Source organism: Pezoporus flaviventris, unplaced genomic scaffold, assembly GCF_033815535.1.
Source record: "Pezoporus flaviventris isolate CSIRO_AGI_PZ_B2104156 unplaced genomic scaffold, CSIRO_AGI_Pfla_v1 ptg000022l, whole genome shotgun sequence".
Classification (NCBI taxonomy): domain Eukaryota; kingdom Metazoa; phylum Chordata; class Aves; order Psittaciformes; family Psittacidae; genus Pezoporus; species Pezoporus flaviventris.
Window position 1 is genome coordinate 2310620 of NW_026892570.1, and position 21982 is coordinate 2332601.

General features: G+C 38.4%; 1 protein-coding gene across 5 annotated transcripts in view; it reads right to left on the minus strand.

Moving 5' to 3' along the window:
• FRMD3 (FERM domain containing 3) overlaps positions 1-21982 on the minus strand; it is a 134349-nt gene that overhangs the window by 28208 nt on the left and 84159 nt on the right. For 3 of the 5 annotated variants that reach the window (XM_061456291.1, XM_061456295.1, XM_061456292.1), the window contains 3 exons: positions 14283-14380; positions 12967-13090; positions 930-1017 (listed from right to left, as the gene is read on the minus strand). In XM_061456291.1, the coding sequence (XP_061312275.1) occupies positions 930-1017; positions 12967-13090; positions 14283-14380 (310 nt within the window). Of the gene's footprint in view, positions 1-929; positions 1018-12966; positions 13091-14282; positions 14381-14838; positions 15024-18005; positions 18109-21982 lie in introns of those variants that run through there. The other 2 variants (XM_061456294.1, XM_061456293.1) reach the window with 2 other exon arrangements.

The following is a 21982-nucleotide window of genomic DNA, read 5'->3' on the forward strand; positions in this document are numbered from 1 at the left end:
GCATTTAAATGAATAACAGCAACTTACGTTTTGTTTCGGTCTACTTCTAGCTGACGACACCAGGGAATCCTTAGGTATATTACTAATTTCGTTGAAAATATACTTCTGTGTATGTCACAAGTAATGTACAGACTAATTACAAACCATTGATTCACATCTGCTTCAACATTGATATACTTTAAGATTTCACAATACTTTTTTCTTCTGCAAGATACTGTGTTGGAAGTACTGCTGACAGTGTTTGCTACAATAAGCAAGAATTCTTGAGTACAAACCAGAGCATACAGTGCACTTGCCTTTCAAATAGGAAAGATCATTTTCTGATTTTTTTAACTCAAAAATAAAGTACTGTAATTAAAGTAATTAAAAATGCAGGTGTAAGGGATAATCAGAACTGGTAACTAAAATCACCTACTTCTACAGAACCACAAAATAGCAAAGCGGAGGAATACACAAATGCATTTCTGGTTCCCTCCTCTGTACATTTTGCTTGCTGCCCTTCCTAAGAGCTGCATATTTTGAGGACGTTTGAAGAACTAATCTGCCAAGGACTAACAATTTGTTGCATCTTCTGGACAGAATAATGCTAAATCCTGAAAATCTTGGCAAACAAAATATTTCACACTTGGAGGATTTAGAGAAATTTTTGCACAAAATGCAGAGAAATTATGAAGTATAATAAAAGCTTTTGTCATGACAATCTATTACAGTCTCCTATGATGTTCTGTTTCCTTTGGAGAGACCTTTCCTTTGACTGATGCAGAAATGTTGAGCAGTTAATGTTCTTCCAAGCCTTAAATGTAATATGTAGTTTCAGGCCAAGTTATTTTACAGATTACTCTGTATTTGTGATCGGATAAAAAAACAGATGTATTTTTATTGTTAGCAAAAAGAACATTTTATTGAATCTTAGCAAAAATAACTGTTACCTTGCAAGGATGAGGATCAACACCATAAGTTTCCAAAGAATATGCTTTCAGGAGCAAATTTAATTCAGCAACAGCTGGGCTCTGACCTCTGAAATTACAAAAGAAACAGTACTTTCATAGAACCAGAGAATGGTTAGGGTTGGAAAGGACAGGAAAAAAAAATAACTGGAGAAAAAGACTTTTTGATGGGGGAGTTTAAAACATAAAAATGTAGGAAAGAAAATATCTTACTGAAATACAAGCTATTTTAACTATGTTTTCTTTATAATATAAAGATAGAAAACTTTTTGCATGTTTTCTCCTGCTGATTGTACAGTGATGTTTTTATCTCAGTCCTGAGATAACATCACGTTACTGCCATTAACCACAGCTATCTAATATCCTGCAAGTATTTCTTGTCTTCTGATGTACATGCACATCAGCTTGAATATGAAATAAACCTCAGTGCCTGTTTTCCACAAACTCCTGCTCCCCAACTAATTTAAAAGGATTGTGCAGATTAACAAATATTCCTTGCAGCGCAGGATATAAACACGTCAATCATAGAATCACAGAATCATAGATCATATTACACTGTCTACCCAGATGCACACCTAATTATAGAAGTGCCTGTTACCAACATGATCGTTCAGAATCTGTCAGCATTTCCATTATATGCCCCTATTTTTAGGATGTCCATAATTAACCATGAATATACACATGCAAGACTTGAGTTTTAGAGTAAGTTTTGTTATTTGATTTTTTTTCTCTTGTAATGCCTTCATTTCTAACACTGTTGCAATGAATTCTTACAGATTTACAATGCCTGTTTGTAAGTGAACTGTTCTGAGTATTATTTTATTTATGTATTTGCATGACTAGAATATATGATTCTGATAGATAATACTGTTTTGTGACAATTAGCGGTGCTTAGGACCTTTAGAAAGCCAGGCCTCTTAAATGCTTCACATGCAAATTATCCAAAAAATGAGCCATCATCAGTGGGTCAAAGAGTTAGCCTCTGTTCTTCAAGGAGCACAGCAACAGTCATACTTTATCTTACCCCTGCATTTTGGGGTCCAGTCTCACATTGTGACTAATGGCACTTGGGAACTGGCATTTAAAAACTGCTCCGTGTACTGGTGTAGAATAATTTCCCTGTAATCTGTTATCCTCAAGTAGCTAGAAACTTAACAAGCATTGACATATGAGATTCAGTACACAGCCAAAGTACAGTTTAACAATTAAGACAATGTCTAGCATGCTTGTGAATGTCAAATCCCACCTTGAACCTAACAAGCTAATGGCTCATGGCAATGTAAGTGTCAATAAACTTTTCTGTGACATAGTTTGAACTCGCGCTCGTTTGTACTTCACTTCTCGTCACCTCTCAGTCAACACCATGATACATCTTTTGGGGTCTTCCGTATGTCTTTTGGTCCTCTTTCATACTACACTATGCACTTTATTTCAGATTACATTTTTGTTGATGTTTAGCTTTTAAAGAAAAAAACCCACACAAGATTATAAAATAAGTGCTCTTCTGTTTACTTCCTTTTCTGGTCTCTTTCTCAACACTTTTCAATGAAGCAGAACATGTTCAAACAGAACACCAAAAATTTTAAATGCATATTTACACAGCTAAATATTTAAGGGGAAGACACCATGAAAGCAGCAAACAAAACAAAAATGCTTATTTTCCCAATCACCATTTAGTAGCAATGTACTAAACAGTTCTTCTCCCTTTTCAATACTAATAAATCACAACTTTAAGTGTAATCTCAACTGTAAGACCATAAATGAACCTTAAAAAGGCAAGAAGTTTGTTTCATGTACCAACCAATTGCATAGGACAGATATAATTAACTAACTTGACCTAAACTACTTAGAACACTTATGTTGCATAGTAAGAAGCAAAAAGACCAGATGGTCTGATTGCTTATTGGAGACTGGGCCTCACAAAAAAATAAAATCATAAAATGCATCTTTTTCCACCTCCCTTTACTGGTTCAAAGGAAAGTAGTCAGTGTTCTGGTTTGAATGGATAAAATTGACAATTAGTTTGGAAAATGTGATTGGGGGGGGGGGGGCATAGAATCACAGAATGTTTTGCATTGGAAGGGACCTTAAGATCACCTGGCTCCAATCTCCCTGCCATGGGCAGTAACACCTCATCAAAAATATTGAATTGCAATTATTATTAAAGAGAGACATTAAAAAAGAATTAGCCTGCTCTTCTCAACTACAGCTTCTGAAACTACGCTGTCTGTGCATGTCAAGTGGAAGAAGCTGCGGTATTTAGGGAAAAAAAAACAAACCATAAGACATGGACAAGTTTGATTTTATCAGATTACAGGCTAATCAAATAGCTACCGTACAAAGCCTTAAAAGAACATCAAGGGTAATATGAAATGAAAAAATCCTCATTCATCCCTTACGAAGGGATTTTCAAGTCTTGATAATACAGTTTTCATCTCTTACTACTGAAATTTTCCTTGCTAAATGAAAATGTAACTATAGCAAATCCTATCAGCAAAGTCAACATCTTTTTGTTAATCAGCGATTTAACACTAGATATGCTTTTGACAGGCTCTGTTAAAAAGTCTTTAAGCTTTCTATATGCAACAAACAGCCTTACACAGTGTATCTTTCCTGTGCATTTTTCCTGTTTTGTAACTCAGTTCTCTCAGGAAAGTCAGATTTCTCTCTCATTGCAGTCACTCCTTTTGACCTTATACGACTTCACAAATTTTTCAGTAAGTGTTCAGCATTATTTCCATATGTTGCAACCACTACAGCACACAGCTGGAGTTTTCTGAAGGTTCTGAACTGGACCACTAAAGGAAACCATTACACAGAAAACTTTCTGTATACAATACAAATAATAAAATGTGGATTACTTATGAAATTACAGCTCCACAATTATTAGTCACGAATTAATTATTCAACCTTGGAATCAATCAATCCAAGAATTCCTGATAAAATTTTAATCAAACAAAGACTTTAACAGAATACTTAGAAGTCTGCAACACGCTCTGCTTTTTGCTTTAGGCTCATGAGAAGTACACAGTAGAGGATGTACAAGCTCTGTTTACTCCCCACAGGGTCTCCAACTCTGAAGCACTTCAAAAGCTAGAAGCTCACCAGGGAATACTTCCATGGTGTGCCACAGCAGTGATCTACTTGTTTTGCTGTCTGCTCACACCAATTCACTCTAGAATTTTCTCCCCTTCATACCTTTCCTTTGAGGTATGCATCTCTTACAAACTGAAGTAGTGAAACTTAATGAAAGTCAAGGATGAGATAGCACAGGATTGAGCATTAATTCCTTTAAACAAACAGGGAAGACTGTATAGCAATAACAGCAAGTAAAAACCATCTTCAATGCTATTCTTGGCTTCTTGGTTCCTAAATTATCTCAGTAAAGCCACTTCATCTGTCTTCCCTGATTCCCCTACTGACTTACGAAGTGCTGTGAGATAGTCCTATCAACATACTGTTCATAATAATAATAAAAGACATAATTATCGTCCATCCTTTTTCCTGATCTCTATGTCAGAGTTACTTGCTGCAGAATACAACAGGAATCCTGTGCTTGAGCATGCCCCATGTTCGATTAAACGAGAGGGTGTTTCAATAGACTTAGTTCAAAGAATAAATACATGTGTATATAATGATCTGGCCTCTGGAAACATTACATGCTCACCTCCATGCAAACCAGGGAAAAGTACCAGCCATAAACCTTTAACTAACATAGACTCAGTCTCCATCAGACATCCTTCACCCTGTCCTGCAACTGTGGACATACTTCACTGCGTCCTCAGGAGACCACAGTAACTATTTCAAGAAGGATCTTCATCTAGGAAATATTCTCCTTGCTATATTCCAGATCTTGTACATCTCTCTGCAGGAAAGGTTACCTGGGTTTCCTTTTAACCTAAAAAAAAGCCAGAATTCTACATAAAGAATCAACAGGTTTAGCTACACCATACAGCAATCACAGAACTGCTTACCACATGGTTGAGATTTTGCTGTTGTTTCTTCAAATATTTTTACAGGTGGTTGAGACTCAAATTGCTATACAATTACAGTGTTTAAGGTCTTGAGTAGTTTCTACTTTTCCTTTAAGCTCAGGAGATTTTGGCAGACAGTGGAGATGTTTCTTTGCTAGCATTTTTAGTCATGATGAAGGTCCTAAGGAGGACTATGAGGTAATGAAACAAATCTGTTACAATTATCAGTATTTCAGTTGTATTGGAGACAACAGCACAAACACTAAATGAAGACACTGATAAGTGAAATTGTGATGCAGGCTGTTTCTCAGTTTGTTAAATTAGCGAGGCCACGCTTTGCACATTGCCCACGCAGCAGCACTGTTTCCCTGAGAACTGGCTGGGCCACCTCATCAATAGGAGAACAGCCTTTGAAACGGTCTGCATATGAAAAGAGACCCTATCACGGGCCAGTAGAATTGCTGAAATATTGCAGGAACACATAAAACTTAGAAAACTGAAGAGCACTCAAATATCAATTTTAACTTGTACTGAAAAACTTTTTTTTCTCTCAGATAGATGACAAAACCCCAAATAATCTCTTTAAAACTTCTTTACCAACTCTATTAAATTCTCACGAGTTTTATTTTACATCACGCACAGTTTTATGACATATGCCACTTACATAACTCCTTCTACCAGAACATTTCAAATGACCTGTGTTCTTTCAGAGAGGTTGAGACAGTATCTCTGAAGCCTGTGTTTAGGTATTCATATTTCAACGTCTTAAATTGATGCAGTAACCCAGACGACTTTAAGCCTACTCAACAGACAGAATATATTCATGGAGTAAATGCAGTTTTAATTTACCTGTTATTAATTTTAAAACTAAACCCATGATACAGAGACATCTCGTGAGCTATCTGGTTTTAATATCATGTAGATTCATCTGTCTGGTGCTGCCACACCTAGCCCATAAAGCCTCCCAGATAAAGAAGAGGTGGGGAGGGAAGAAGAGGGGGGAGGGAGGAAGAAGGCAGAGGAAATAGGTCCTTTCAGCTGATGAAGAAATCCCTACATTTCAGAAATTCACACAGACATCTGAATTCAGCATCTGCTAAACATGCAGAACGTGAATCCAAACCCCTCCATGAGATAAGCAGCAACTAGCTTGGTAAAGAAAGCAATCATGTTTGTGGGTCATGGTTATGAACCACATGGTTCTTCACAAGAGGAAGGGAAGAGAGCGGCAGGGGGAAAAGCCTGTGCACACATACGTGCACTAAATCTTTCCTAAAGCTAAAAAACGGTCACTTACAGTAAAAATAGATACCTTTTTCAATTCAAGTAGGTTATCCTTTCTATTGAGTACTTCTTGGAGTTCCCATTAAAAGAAAAATCACGTCTTTATGTGTCTTTTCAGTTTTTTGTTGTATCAGAACTCTGGGAGAAGAGCAGGGAGAAAGACACCTCTTTTGTCTGTGAAGTTCCTTTCTCTAGATTACTGCCACAACTGTATCTCCCATTAAAATGATGCTCAGCTGCTCCTTACCATAAACCTTCAGGAAATACTCTCTTCTGGGAAAGGACTAGGAGACCAAGAGAATCTGTTATTTCAAACGTCTAATAAATATATATAAATGTACATTTTGTCAAATTACAACTGGTAAGAGTTATGGAGCAAAAAAATACACCAGAAAATTATAGCAGAATAGAAACAAACTATTCACCTATTACAACAAACACTATGGCATCTTAATATGAGATGATTGCTAAATGAGAGAGAATTAGATAATACTGAAGTTTCAGTGACATAGTATCATAGAATAGTTAAGGTTGGAAAGGACCTTAAGATCACCTACTTCCAACCACCCTGCCATGGGTCAATGTACATGTGCAAACTTAACAGCCTCATGGATAAACCTAAATGCCTATACTGGGAAATTGTAAATGAGCCAGCTTGGGCTGTCAAGGCTGAAATGAAGAGGACATTCAGTGCAGCCCAAGGCTGTAACGTAGGTGGCACCCTGAGCAGCTGTCACCACTATCTGCCTCTGAACTCCCACTACACATCATCATCCTCCTCACCTCTCTGAAGTCCTTGGTCTACTTTGCATAACTGAGAACTACAAAGACTTTGGGTCCTTCAGCCTCAAAGTCAGCCTATTCCTGTTCCAGCCTAACTCCTGCTCTTTTGCAAACTCCTCTCTCCCTTTCATGTAAACTTCAACAGATCTTAGTCCCCAGCAAAGAGACTTCTGTGACAGTAACATGACTTGCAAGCTTTGGAGCACACTGTATGCCTTCTGACAGGATTCTCTTCATGCATATGAGACCGTGAAATACCAATACGATCAGGGTAGTACACGAAGCTAAATTTAAAGCACAGGAGAATGTGCTCCCAGTATTAAATGCATAAGAGCAGATAATATAGTTTTAATTGCAAGAACCTCTTAAGTGAAATACAAGATCCACCTGGACTTGCTAAATGGGAATTCAGGTTTAGCACTTTTTAATGTATTCAACAGTATGCAAGAAGTTGCTTTAATCTTTGATCAACTGATATTAACGCCCAAACAGAGAAGCATTTTCTAGCAAGGCTTGCCAGGTCTTCTAGGACAGCCTCCCAGAATATAGTTAGAAACATTTGTAGTTACGCTTGCCAGTGGCTCCAGTGACAGCTCCATGTCTGCAGAAAAGCTGGAGAGCCAGAGCAGCAGAGATTGGGAAATCCTGTACTCCTGCTGGCACCAGAGTTTGAGCACACATTGTAACTGATTGTACAGTGACAGGAATACAGTACGAGTTAGAGCAGCAGAGGGAAGTTAGAAGTGCTTAAATCCCCACTGAGGAGTTACAGTACAGATGATACAGCAAAGGATAAAAAATGTCATATGCCTTTCAAATAAAATTTAGACAACACTTTTAATTCAGCTTGGATCAAAGACAAGCATTAATTTGTTACTCTGGTTTTCAAAAGAATACTGCCCTTTAGCTTAAAAGTTTAAATTGCTTTTGAGATAATTAATAGCAGAACATGGAGGTGATTTCATGCCCTCCAAGGAAACTTCTTCTTCTCCCAAAAGATATTCTCCCACATACGACTTCTGCAAAAAACATAATATTTGATAAACAAAATGGAGAAAACAGCCCATTCAGTAGCACTCGCCCGTCTTGAGCTTGTACCCACACTGGCCATACCAAGCAGGTCCCAGGTCAGCCTGGGAAACAGGCATCTGAACAGATCATGTAACTCTGTAATTTACAGGGAAAAGTCAATGTTTGCATAGGGCTTTCAGATAAATTAATCGCTGTTTACATAACACTTTCATACAAATTACATGGCACAATATTTCGTATTAGAAAGAAGTGAAAATTGATTATCAGTTTTCAGGTGGGATTTAAAAAAAAAAAAAATTTCAACCACTAAACCCTTTCAAAAAAAGAAAAAAGGGAAAAATCCTTTCTGATTCCTACAAAATTCCCTTGATAGGGATTTATGTGGATCTTCTTTCTGGAAATCTCTGTATTTTCAGGTGTCTGGCCTCCGGGAGTTCTGCCTGGCAGATAGCTCCCAAAAGCCAGGGAATTTTAACAGAATAACAAATGTTCTGCTACAGGACATAGGATTTGATATAAATTCATAAGAAGGACTATTTGTTGTAGAAAAGGGAAAAAGGAATGTGACTGCACTGAAAACATCTGATGCTTTATTTGGTTTTCTGAAGCTAGTACTGACAAAGGTGCGTAGATACGTAGAAGTCCATTGCTTTGTAAGAGGATCCACAAAATCCAATAGCAACAGCTAGAAGTACAACTTTGCCATCTATTAATGCCGGTTGCCTGAATAAATGAGCACTACTAACTCTGCCATGGAAAAAGTACAACTGTTTTGGCAATATCTGAAAAGAGCAAACTCCTAAAAAAAAGCCCAACAAAATCTCAAATCCCTAAGAGATTATGAAGATCATCTGAGTGATCTTTCACATAAAAGCCCAGTATTCCTAATAATCCCTGTTGTCATGCTTGAAGAATTAACCTTTCACTCAGCATTCGTTTCCTCTACCTAGAAGATGTCATGACTCTGCTTAACTTGATTTGATGGGTTAGTTTTGGTTTGGTTTTCCACAAATCTATACAGAATTTTTTAATAAATTTTTTAAGATGGAAGCTTGCTGTAAAAAGAAATCAAAATTAACTACAGCTTTATATACTGAGCACAGTGCAGTGTATTAAGTGTCTTTAATACTGCCAAATAAGTGAGAACTAAACATGTGGTTCCATGTACTTTTGCATGGAAGTCAAGTAAAAGAAAGATATTTTTTAACTTGGATCATTTCACTGATGTGATGTACAATTCAACCTTACAAACACTTGCACATATCTAACTAAAAGGGATAAGGGACATGCAAATGAACAACCTTTATTTGGTTGGGGAGGGACCTTAGCATTCAGTTCACTTGGAGAAACAGGTACACCAGAATACACTCACAGAATATCTAGATTTGTATGGTCCAAATTTTTCTCAATCTGTTAAGAGTGGCAGGGAAACAGAGATGCAAGTAGCTATTTTTTCAGTAGCTATGCTCTGTTGTAACCATACCCAGAAACATGACACTCAAATCAATTTTGAGTTCTTTCAAGAACAAGTCTCCAAGTCTCATAAGCTCCTAGTAACATCCTCACATATTCTAAGATTTTAAGTCACAGAGCATTATCTCTTCATCTCCCAGCAGTATACCATGTTTCAAAAGAGGACTTACTTCAAATGACAAGGAAATGAGCATATGTATTGTGATTAAATCAAGGCATGTGTTTGCCCCATTGCTGGTAAGGTTAAATGAAGTAATTCTTGTACCTCTCCCTTTCTCCATAAGGGAAGACTAATTAATTAAAATTCATAAGGTAATCACAGCTCAATAAAACTGACATGCATTTCTGCCTGTCACATTTAAGTTTTTGCAATTAAGTGCACTGGGAAGTAACACAGAAGGTCGCATTTTGCTAAAATCAGTGATGTTTTCACAGCAACAAAGGATAAGAAATGGAGGCATACATGGTTTAATTAATAAGAACAAGGCTTCTAAATGGCACACCATGAGTCACTAAGTTACTGGCAGCTGTCACAGTACCCTACTGCTGCTTCCCATGCACTCCCCTCATGGTCTTCATGTGCCTCTCACATCATCCTGTAGAAGAAAAGATGTGCCCAGTGAACGGGCCGTGAAGATGCTGAGACAGAATTCAGTGAAGAAATGGCTTCTTCCAAGGCACAAGTCTTTGATTATTTGGAACCTTGCTGCATGATCTTTTTTATTTACACATCTGAAGAAAACAAAGAATCAAACCCAGCTGCAGTGCTGAAACTCACAAATAACTCTTCTGAATGTAGCAGAATGGCAGCTGGACTAAAATGGCTCTTAGTCTCTTACACTCTCCTCATGTTAGCTTTTAGCTCCAGTGCTGGCTTTCAGCTAACATGCAATTCAAATATTTTGTTTCAAAAAGGCCAGGGAAATTTCTGCAGCATTTTCAGAAATACTCGGCAAAATATCAGTTCTTATCAGAAAAGTCAACTTGCTGAATGCAGTGAATCAGTTGTGCTAATCAATACTAGACAGAAGACTATTAGCTCAATGCTTTTTTTAGCTATCTTTTACAGCTAGATATAGAAACCTGATCATCAAGCTCTGACCTCTCTATGTACAGTTCATTATATGACAGTTATGTTTTATTAATTTGTACTCCTAGAATAGAGATCCACGGAATTAAATATCCAAAAAAGGTAAAACTTCCATGTGAATAGTGAATGTCTGATGTAAAAAAATGTAATAGGATGATCAATTTTTGGAAGACAGAACTACAGTACTGTCCAGACATCTCTGAAACTGTCTTTGTAACTAGGCTAACAGGCAAGACACATCAGATACTGCAGTAAGTGAAAGAAAACTGCTTCTTTTTCAAATGACACCACAAGCCAGAACCTGGGCAGAATCAAAGACTATAAAGACTTGAGGGTGCAAGTGAAAAATACTGGTGCCCAAGTTATCTTTTATTCCATTCTAACAGGTAGAGAGGATTCAGCCAGAAATAGATGTATAATGCAAATCAGCTCCTGGCTTCATGACTGGTGCTGTCTTGAGGATTCTGGCTTTAATTACAATGGGACATTCTTTGATGACTACAGCCTGTTAGGGAAGGATGGGATCCACCTGTCTAGAAGTGGCCAGCTTGGTGAGGGGGGCTTTCAAATGAAGTCACTCATTGGTGGTATCCGTAGTGGCATCACTCATACCATCACATCCAACTCAGGAACAAGCCAGGCCAGCTAGAGCAGCAATGAATGTTCCTTAGCTGTCTCCTGAGATGAGAACTAGAAAGCCAACCACCTCAAGAGTGTGTACGGCTATCACAAATCTTCTTGCACCCCTCCTGAATAGTGTGCATGCTCAATTACCTCTCTGAAGTGTCTGTACACCAACACATGCAGCATGGGGAATAAACGGGAAGAACTAGAGATTTCTGTACAGTGCAGGGACACAATCTCATTGCAATTAGAGATATATGGTGGGATAGCTTGCGTAACTGGAATGCTGTCATGGATAGCTGCATACTTTTGAAAGACAGACTAGCAAGGCAAGATGACAGAGTTGCTCTTTGCATGTGAGAGTAACTGGAAGGTATCAAGCTCTGCCTAGGGGTGGATAAAGAATAAGACAAGAGGTTACAGGTAAGAATTAAAGGGCAGGCTGACATGGGTCTTGTGGGCATTTACTACAGGCCACCTTATCAGGAAGAGGACAGAGGCAGATGTTACTGCTAAGCCACTTTCCGTTATCTTTGAAAGGCTGGAGAACAAGTTTATAGAAAACAAGAGGTTCCTGAGGACTGGCAAAAAGCCAGTGTCACTCCAGTCTTCAAAAAGGGCAAAAAGGAGGACCTAGGAAATTACAGGCCAGTCAGCTTCACCTTCATCCCTTGAAAGGTGATAGAACAGCACATCCTGAATGTCATCTCTAAGCACATGGAGGAAAAGAAGGTTATCAGGAGTAGTCAACATGGATTCACCAAGCAGAAATCATGCTTGACTAATCCAATTGCCTTCTATGATGAAATGACTGACTGAGAAGACGAGGGGATGCTGTCTATCTTGATTTCAGCAAGGCTTCTGACAGTCTCCCACAAAGTATTTATACATGTTGCAATATGAAAACAAATCACAGGGGTTTTAAGCAAGTGCAAAGGGCCTTGTAATCTTTGAATAAAAATCGTCCTTCTACTTTATGTAATTATTCGTTTCCTTTAATTCGATTTTCTGCACATCCTATTTCTCTCCAGGGTTTCAAAGGACTATTCCCAACTAAGCAAGCCACCTGGGACACCGAACAAGCTGCCCTGAAACTACTGTGCATGTCATTTGCTTACAATCCTGAAGAGGGTAGAGTTGCACAACGCACGCCTACATCTCTCCCAGAAACACTACCTCTGGGACACGTTCAACTTGGAAACCGAAAAAAATGATTGATCTGTGTCCATCCCCTCTGTCACACTATTAGAAGTTTAGGACATAAAAAGAGCATGCAGAGTTCTGAATCTCACCTCCTTAGTCTTCCAAATAAGTTATTTAAATACATTTCCATGCAATTTGCCACTATGTTAACAAACTACAGATAAGATAACTTAGTTTCTGTCAGGTCAAAATCTATCAATACTTTTGTAATTGCACTACATACAGAAATTTCACAGCAAAAGACGTGTGATCTCTAAGTAAAAGATGTTATCCCACGAATCAACCAGGGCAGCATTCATGATGTGAGCCACTCCCACTAACCAGACCTACATTTGAAGCAAATGCAGTCTAAATTACCAGCACACATTCAGGAATCAGCTGTGATTAATGAAGGCTAACAGGAAAAGAAAAACCACTATGACGTAACGGCATATTGAACTGTATACTGGTAGAGCATCTTTTGTAATCCAAGAAACAAACCCTCCTGACTTAACATTCTCTATTTGGAAATACAAAAGTGTTTCTTAGCTCATTGCCAAACAGCTTTCTAAATTACCTGAATTCATTTTTATGTATTTCAGCTATTTTCTTCTCGAGTTTTTGTGACTGCTTGGGAAAAATCTTAAAATCGCTGATGTAATTCTCTGGGTGTTCCTCAGGATCATAATCACCAAGCTCAGCTAAACAGATCCAAAACACAAAGAAAAAAAATACAATTTCCACATTAGTTAACATTAAAAAAAGTCAGTAAATATGGTGTAATTCAAGATACTCCCATGATTGGTAAGAATCCAGCATCTCTCAAGAAATGCTGCTTTAAAGAACCAATAGTTAACTGAAACAAAAAAAATCCTTGTAACTACCCTCCAATCAATGAGTTTCAAGTGAAGTTCATGTTTATTAGCTGCAGCAGTAATTAGCAATCCTAAACTACTTTCTGTGTCAGAAACATGCTGTGTAAAACAGAGGCATAGGTAATCCTTCTGCTTTAAGTACCTGCCATTCTGGTACCAGGCAGAACTGAAACAATGCACCTCAGATTCTCCTCTTTTTTACACCAATTTATCCTAGCTGATATGTACTGGTTTAATTCTGTTCTAGCAGAGAAGCACAGGCTGTAACATTATACACACTTGTCTATAGTATTTTATTCCTCTTCTAAAAGTTATGTCACTTAGGTACCCAAACATGGCATTTAGTGGTTTAGCTTTCTAAATAAGCCTCTTTTAATAAAGTCCTGACACAGTCTTGGTTTGGATACTCTGCCTTATAACGCATTAAGACCTTCATTCCTGTTAAGGCAGAAGGAAGGGAACTTCCACACATACAATGTGCCTAATCAGACATCTAGTTATTTCTCTGTGTGCAATTCAAGACATATTCCTGTATTTCTAAGGAAATGATGGGGAGAGAGAAGGGGAGAATAAAAAAAAATTAAGAACCTTTCTCCTTGAATTACATCTACTCTTTTTCCCAGGGATTGCATCATTACAGAGGTCTTCCATACTCTAAGAAAGGGCACTGAATGACACTTTATCCTGCTTAGGTCAAATGGAATAGGAATTTACATTCAGGATTCAGAACAGAATTTTGCTTTGTTTGTAAATGCAATCTAATATTAATGCCATAATTTTTCACTTTAATTCCAAGATAACCCATTAGGGTTTTTAAGTTCCAGCTTGGTTTTAATTGGCTAAATGGCTGAATTACTTGAAACACTTTACAGTCCATGTCAGCGTAGGGAAACAGTGCAATGACAGCAACCCAAAAAAGGCTATTGTTAGCTACATTCCCACAACAGATTTGAGTTTCTTTTTATATTGAACACTCCTATCAGTTACGTATTTAAAAAAGCCCGCTGCTTGTACTTACCTTGGACAATACAGGCACCCAGGTAGGCAGCATCAGAAAAAGAACACAGCAAACGGCCATGGAAAATATCCCTTTTTATTTGTAGGTATAAGAGGTACCTGAAATATAGTTTAAAAAAAAAAAAGGAAACTATGTGGCATCTTTTTGTAACGCATTTAACTTACCAGTGTGAAAACAGGTCTCTCTGAAACCCTTCTGGATCTCTCTGTTGCCACCTTAAATGGCAGGAAAAAGAGGCAAAGTGCAACCACAGGGAAAACTAGATGTAAGACAAAAGATTTTTCTCAATAACAATAAGTAATAAAACCCCACTAACAGCATGGAAAGTACTTTATCTAAAATGTACACCTGTTACAATGCTCATCAGTAATCTGAAATAAATTACAGTGTGTTTGCTTGAGCACACCCCCTCTCACTAAATGCAGGTATACACAGGAAATCTCTCTCTCTATCACTGTACACAAAATAGCACATCGGCCACAGTGCAGAGGATTTCTCTCCTTTTCTGTTTTTTCATCTGCTAAAAGTCCTAGATGAAGTTCTGAGGTAAAAGCACCTGAGGCCCAGGAAGCATTGGGCACAGGAGACCTGCCTGGAAGAAACCTGTCCCATTCCTCTCAGAACTGTTCTACCTCCAGGAGGACTTGGGAGAAGAAAACAATAGCCTCCTTCTACCTGCCTTCCGACTCCTACCACAGAGCAGCATTGTTTCTAGCAGCAAGAGTAGAAGGGCAGCCACAAGGCCATCACTGTCTCTCCCTTTCTCCCCTAGAGAGCAGCCTCCCAGAGATGGACCAGCTCACAGCCCAGTGATTCACTTGGAGCTCCTTTCCCACCCACCTAGCTAGTTACCATTCAGCAGCTTCACCCCTGTGGGAAAATTAAACCAGCATTGCTTAAACCAGATAAAGTCAACTATTTAGAGGGTGCTATCAGACTCAATGGCTTCTGATAGGGACTTCGGGACATTCCTTGATGCTGCCAGTCCTCTCCAACCTTGAGCTACAGTGTAGACAATAAAAATGTGCTTTATGAATAACACTGATGTCAGACATATTTTGCCCAAGTTACTTGGATCTGTGTGCATCATAAGCTCCTGCACCAAGTAGCTTATCTGAAGCGTACAGTGCATTCTATATGTAAGACTTGAAGTAGTATCTATGTGAAGAGCAAGAGGAATTTTCCTCCTTTCCCTGGGTTGTTACTAATTGCTACATAAATATGAGACAGTTACCACAGAGAAAAGCAATTAGTTCTCATTGTGAACACATCCCCTTACTCTATTACAGTATTAAAAGTTTCTACAGGACCCTTGAACTTCAAGGCCTTTTTCTTTTATTTTGCAACCCCCTTTTTTTCCTGTAATTAGTGTTCAGTAACAGCTCACTAATTCACTGCCATGATTGGGTACTGCTACAGTACAAGCAGTTCCCAGAGGATAACTGCATCAGGATGCACCAAAGGCCTCAATGAGATGCAGTAAAAATTCTTAGTCTGCAATGACAGCAATGACAGCAGTCTGCAATTTCCAGACTACTGGAAAAGGCTCAGTATATTGATACAAATACCATACATAACCTGGGCAAATGAGCAGTCCACATCCCAAAACTTTTGGTAAGTCTTTCCAGGGAGAAAAACTGGGTTGTGGTTCTTCAGAATGACCAGTAGCCTGAAGTCAGACTCAGTTCACCTTTTAAGAAGTGCCAAACCCAGCCACCTGTGAAAGCGCATCCCAAGACTTCACAGCATGGCTTGTTACCTGAGCTGTAAGGTGAAAAGATCTCCACAACACCACACACCTGTGGCTCCTGAGTTTTAAAATTACCATAATGACATACAAAAGTAAATAGGCTTCTGGAAAAGAATACTAACCTACTGCTCCTGACTGACATTTGCAGACATGAGGCTGAGACTAGAACTAAGAATTTCAAGTCTCAAGACTATGCCAGGTCTGACTCTAGAGCTGTACTGACGGAAGCAACACTATGAACTCTTAACTTTTCCATTAATATTTTGGTATTTCAAGAAGATAAAATAGTTTTGAGGTAATTATTTCCCACGTATCAGAATTGGGAACCCTGCATCTACTACAAAACCATCTATTATCTTCAAAGCCCAGGGAGAAATGGAAAATGTTCCAGAATTGACTCAAAGCATCTACTCAGGAGTTGGGCAGCATCTCTCTGTCTCCCTGTCAGATGCTACGCAGTAAATCACAAGTTAAGATTCCTGAAGTGAGATGGCAGGGAGTCCCTTTCCCCCTCCAATATACAGTTATTTTATGAGAATAAACCTGAAAACACACAGACATTAATTCATTAGAATCCAATCCCCCCCTTTTATTTTTTTTAAATGATAAATACAACCATAAATACACCAGTTTGTGATCAATCACTAAGATAGCACGCTGGCACTTAGGATCACAGGCAACAGCAGCAGCATCAGAAACCCCTCAGAATGAGGGCAAGAACTCATTTCTAGGCATTCCACTAAAATTCTGTGTGGATGAACATGGGAGTCTGGCTGGGAGTGTAAATACTTGTGGTATTTCTAAGCAAATAGGTTGCTGCTGATCAAAGAGTATCAAAGATCCTCAATGTTGTTATTCAATTTCTGCATCCATAATAGTCTCAAGCCGTTTGAGCTAATCTTGAACAATAAATGCACAGTTTTATTTTCCCTGTAAGAAATGAGTTTTTTACGTAAGCCTGCTTGCAATCTGAAACTACCAAAATCTGTCAAAAAATTCTCCCCAAAGTTGGTTTTATTACAATATAAAATAATGTATACTCTTTAATCTAAATTGTCAATATATGCATTTTTGTCAATTACATGAAGCTAATATATTATTAGCCATTTTTAGCCATTTCCTCCAGCTAAATCACTGGCTCTGCAAGTTGTTCAGAATTAAAAAAAAACAAAAAACAAACAAATGAACAATTAGAAATAGCAGAAAATTTCCATTATCATTTTTCAGTAACTTCAGCATAATATATTTTTCATTGTCTCCCTAAGATAACAGAAAATACTTCCTTTCTGTAACAATTAGGAAAACAGAAATGCATATTCAATTTTTGCTGAGAGGTATATTAACAGAAAATAGATAAGAGTAATCATGGGATATATAACTGAAAGAGCACGTAAGATGTAATTTTAGGGAAAAGAACATTTGTGCCTCAAAGCTGATTTCTTACCAGTAATCATCCTGGGATGACAGAACTGAGCACAAGCTTCTGTCACAAGCGTGGGCCACAGATGTTATTCATCTGTCTTTGCTTTAAAATATAACATATATATGTAATATATAAAATATATAATCCCTAGTGCTTGCTAGTCTCAGGAAGAAGCCCTGGCTACCCTCCCTTGCATGAAAGGGGTTTAGCTGTAGTCTCTTAAATGGTTCATGTACCTCCCTATTACATTAACAATTTTTAAAACAAAAACACTGACGTTTATTTTTTCTGTCACTAAGATTCTGTGCCACTGAGTTGTTGCATGCATTTCACCATGGAAATCCTTAATTAAATAGTCCAAAATTGTACTTCCAAAGAATTATGTGTATGAAATACGAATGTACGGAAAAAAAAAGAAAAGAAAAAAAAGAAAATATAAAAAACATCTCCAAGACAGAATGCAGCAGCCAAGAAGGCAAAAGAGGCACAGAGCACGGTTCACAGTGGAGACTGGAGAAACTGTTAGATAGGACACAAGACAAGCACTTACACTCCTAAGGAGGGCAGGGAATTACCCATGCAGAGCAAAATCAGAGTCTAAATATGTTTTCCAGAGACTGCCCACACAGCAAGCTGTAGGGGATGCTGTTTACCTACAAAGCAAAAAGGGCAGTTTGGAACAAGACCAAGACACTAATGAGTTCTTTCAAATGAAGATCTATGCATTTTGGACTAAAAGCTGATCTTGCAAGCTTTGCCAGAGGTTGGCTTTACCTCAGACACTTCCTATAAGCCTGATAAAGTATTTTACGCCCCAGGTCATCAAAGACCTATGAATGTGTACCTGACTACTGAAGTCAGTAAGGTTTTTGCATATGCTTAAAGTTGCCTACACCTACAGAAAAAATCATTTTGCTGCTTCTTGTATCCTTCCACCACAGCTGTTTTTTCCAAGCCCTGGCACAACTTTGTAGCCTGATTTACAGTCCTAAGTACCAGCTAGTAAACTTATGGTTCAGTGCTTAGACTCTATCATTGGAATAACCTCATTTCCATCTATTATCTGTTTGCAATTTAGATGACTCAACTCCAGGTTAGCCAAGCCTTTCCTGCAACTGCAGATGAAGGGCCAGCAATATCTACCCTTGGTTTAAGGAGGCTTTATGACCCCCAGATATCATGTTCCTAACTGCTTATCAGTCAGTTTATTTATTGACTTTTATCTATTCTATTTTTACTTACCTATTTTAAGATGTTCACTGAGGCAGGAAAGCTTTCCTGCTGCCAAATTTTGTGCATTTTTTCTCATGCTCAAGTCACTTCACTCATTTTATTCCAGCAACAAGCATTTTTCCTAGTGTTGTCGCAGACTTTCTAATTGAAGGACATGGTCACCTCAAGAGATACAGAAGTGTTTCAAAATTGTTATCTCAGCATGGTGTCTTTGACTGCACTGCTCTCTCCCATGCTACTGTGCATACTCAGGTGCAGAGCAGCAGAGGGCAAATGAACATATTTACGATATCCCTGGACTGGGTGTCCTTCTCTTGCATAAGAATTTATGATCATTTTATGTGTATTACTCTGGACACTAACTGCATATTCCCTCTCCTACAGTAGATACAAAGTACACTGCAGGAACACTGGTTTCCTTACAGTCTATGAATCTAACCTAAACACTATTACTTAATAGTATGTAATACCACAACCAAGAGAATAATCTTTTCTATGCTTTACAGTACCACCTAGATAAAAAGGGTAATAGAAAAAATAGTTATATTCTCTAAAATTGTATTTCTTGTCTACTTAATAATATTTGAGGAGTATTTTGATATTTTATAAGTTAAAGAAAAGCCACCACTCCAATAGTTACTGATAAAACACAAAGCTGACAGGTAGATCTTGTAGTCTTCAAAGGTCCCTGAAGTTATCAACTCAGGGTGGAGCAGTAGCCAAAAAAGCCATAAAACACTGGGCAGCATCAGGAAAGATATTGTGAGCAAGACAGAGGGGAATTTTGACACTATTTAAAGCCTTGGTGTAATCACATCTTGAACGTTTTACCTAGCTCTAGTCTCTGCATCATAAGCTGGATGCAGTTGAGGTTAATACAAAAAACAGCTAAAATGAGTGACAGAATAGAGCCTCCCTTAGAATGAGAGATGGTGATTGAGAGGGAGTGAGTCTCATGAAATCTTGAGGGCAGTGGGAAAGGCAAAGGTAGAACTGCTGTTCACTGAATCCTGAAACACTAGAGCTACAGGGAAGCCATGGGAATCAGGAAATAGCTTAAGGCAGACGAATGAAGTACTTTACACAGCAGGTAGTGAACCAACTGCCTCAGGCCGCGGGGAAGACAAACATTATAACCAAGTCTGAAAAAAAGAATGATTAGACAAATTCATGAGAAACAGATCCATAAAATAACACTAAAATGAACAGGCAGGAATCTAACTGTTAAATAATAATTCCAGAAACCTTTTAGTGAATTTGGATGTGGAGAGCATCTATTTGCTTTCTTGTTTTTCTGGAACACTAGCATGGCTTAAACCCATCACAGCATTTGTAAAACAGATACACATGGCAATAAGCATGCCACAGTAATGTCAGTACAGCAATTGCCCTTTCAATCCACCTAATCAGTCATAAGCCAAATTCTAGCGGAAGAATTAGTAACTAAGAGCATAGCCATCATCACTTCAAAACATAATCTTCATTCCAACATAGGAAAAAGAGAAAAATCTATTTATCTTAAAATATCTAACATCAAAAGTAGTAGCAGCTACTTTGTTACCTTATTTAGGAAATCACATGACTTTCTTTCATGTTAAAAGGCAGCTGCAGGAAGAACCATCCTCCTTGGTCTGTGCCTTCTGGAAAGAAGTACTAATGCTAAGCATTCAAACACAAAAGTAACAGCACCCTGTAACTTCATCCTGAACTTAACATCCCTCCTGGACGGCTAAAATCATCAGAGAAGCTCTGGATCCACAGTGTTAAAAAAAAAACAACAAACAAACAACAAACAACAAAAAACCAAAACCCAACTAACCAAGAAATAAAAAACCACTCAAATAAAACAAAAATCCAACAGGAACAACGACCACTATTCCCTCAGAAATAAATAGTCTATTTTCTGCCCTGCAGTGGGGGTGAGAAGGTCACCTGAATAACAGCTTTCCAGTAATCTCAAATATCTGACTTTGGTGGTCAGGATGATGACTGCTACTTGGATCTAGTAATACATGGGCTTGGCCTTCTGGCTTAAGAGCTGGCCAGTTCCTGCATTACAGTGTATGGTCTTCACTTGGGGAAAGTGTGAAAAACTGCCATGCCAGCCAGCTGCTTGACAGCTCTGGCTACAGAGGGGAAAAAACAGAAAAAAAGCATTACTGGTACACAAGAAGTCATTTCACCAATGAATTAAGAGAACAAGGAAGTAGTAAGACACAAGCTTTGTTTTGGATACTGGATACCTAAAAGCCCCACAAAAATGCAGGGATAGATTCTATTCTGCAAGCTTCCACAACTAAACTACACCTTCTCAGCCTTCCTCCCTTCCCCATAGAGGATCAAAAGAGGACCTGTGAACATGTAAGGTCTCTCCTTCTACAATAGACACAAGTATCACCAAAAAAGGCAGGACTGCCCTGGGTGATTTTTTTTCCCACCCTGAATGATTTCTGCAAGCCTTCCAGCACTATGTGCTCTTACTAACAACACTCATTCGTTTTTAAGACTTACGCTATTCAATCTATTCACAATCAATTGTGAATCCAATACTATTAGAACAAAAAATTCACTTGCAAAAGAACCAATATGACCTTGAGAAAGCCACAACAGACTTGCAGAGGCATCAAAACATAGCTACCATTGCACATCACAAGAGCAGGACAGGATACCCAAAGAGACAGATGATGCTATTCTAATGATGCCTGGAACAGGGGTCAGCAGCACAGGCTCACCTCATATTCACTCACCCTTGGAAGGATGAACATATTGCAAGACTTTCCAACTTGCAAATAATGGCTTGATATTCAAGCATCAACAACCAGCTGGAGCACCATCAGTCTCAACTGCCCTCCTGCTTCTGAAAAGAAAGCACCAGGCTCTTCCTACACAAGGCAGTAACAAGTGCAACTGCTTGAGATAGGAGCAGTGGAGCATTGCATGCATGCATGCAGCTGTGTTGCTCTTCCTCGCCCAAGCTAGCTCATTCAGAACCCTTGAATTTGCCATGTTTACATACCCCAAGTCTTTGTCATTTTATATGACTTCCAGTTAAACATTTTTTATCTGCTTTTCTTGTATCAAAGTACTCATTACACTGTTTTATGACAGCCTAGTGATTGAAGAACTGCTTCTTGGATTAGGAAATATGGGTTAGGAAAAAAGCATGATGAAAGCTAGTTGAAATAATCCACCTTTGGTTAATTCCACTAGCTACTCACCCATGCCATTTTCTAGGTCTGTTTTTCCTACAACAGTCATGGGTTACTGCTGATACAGTATTATCTGTGGCATTTC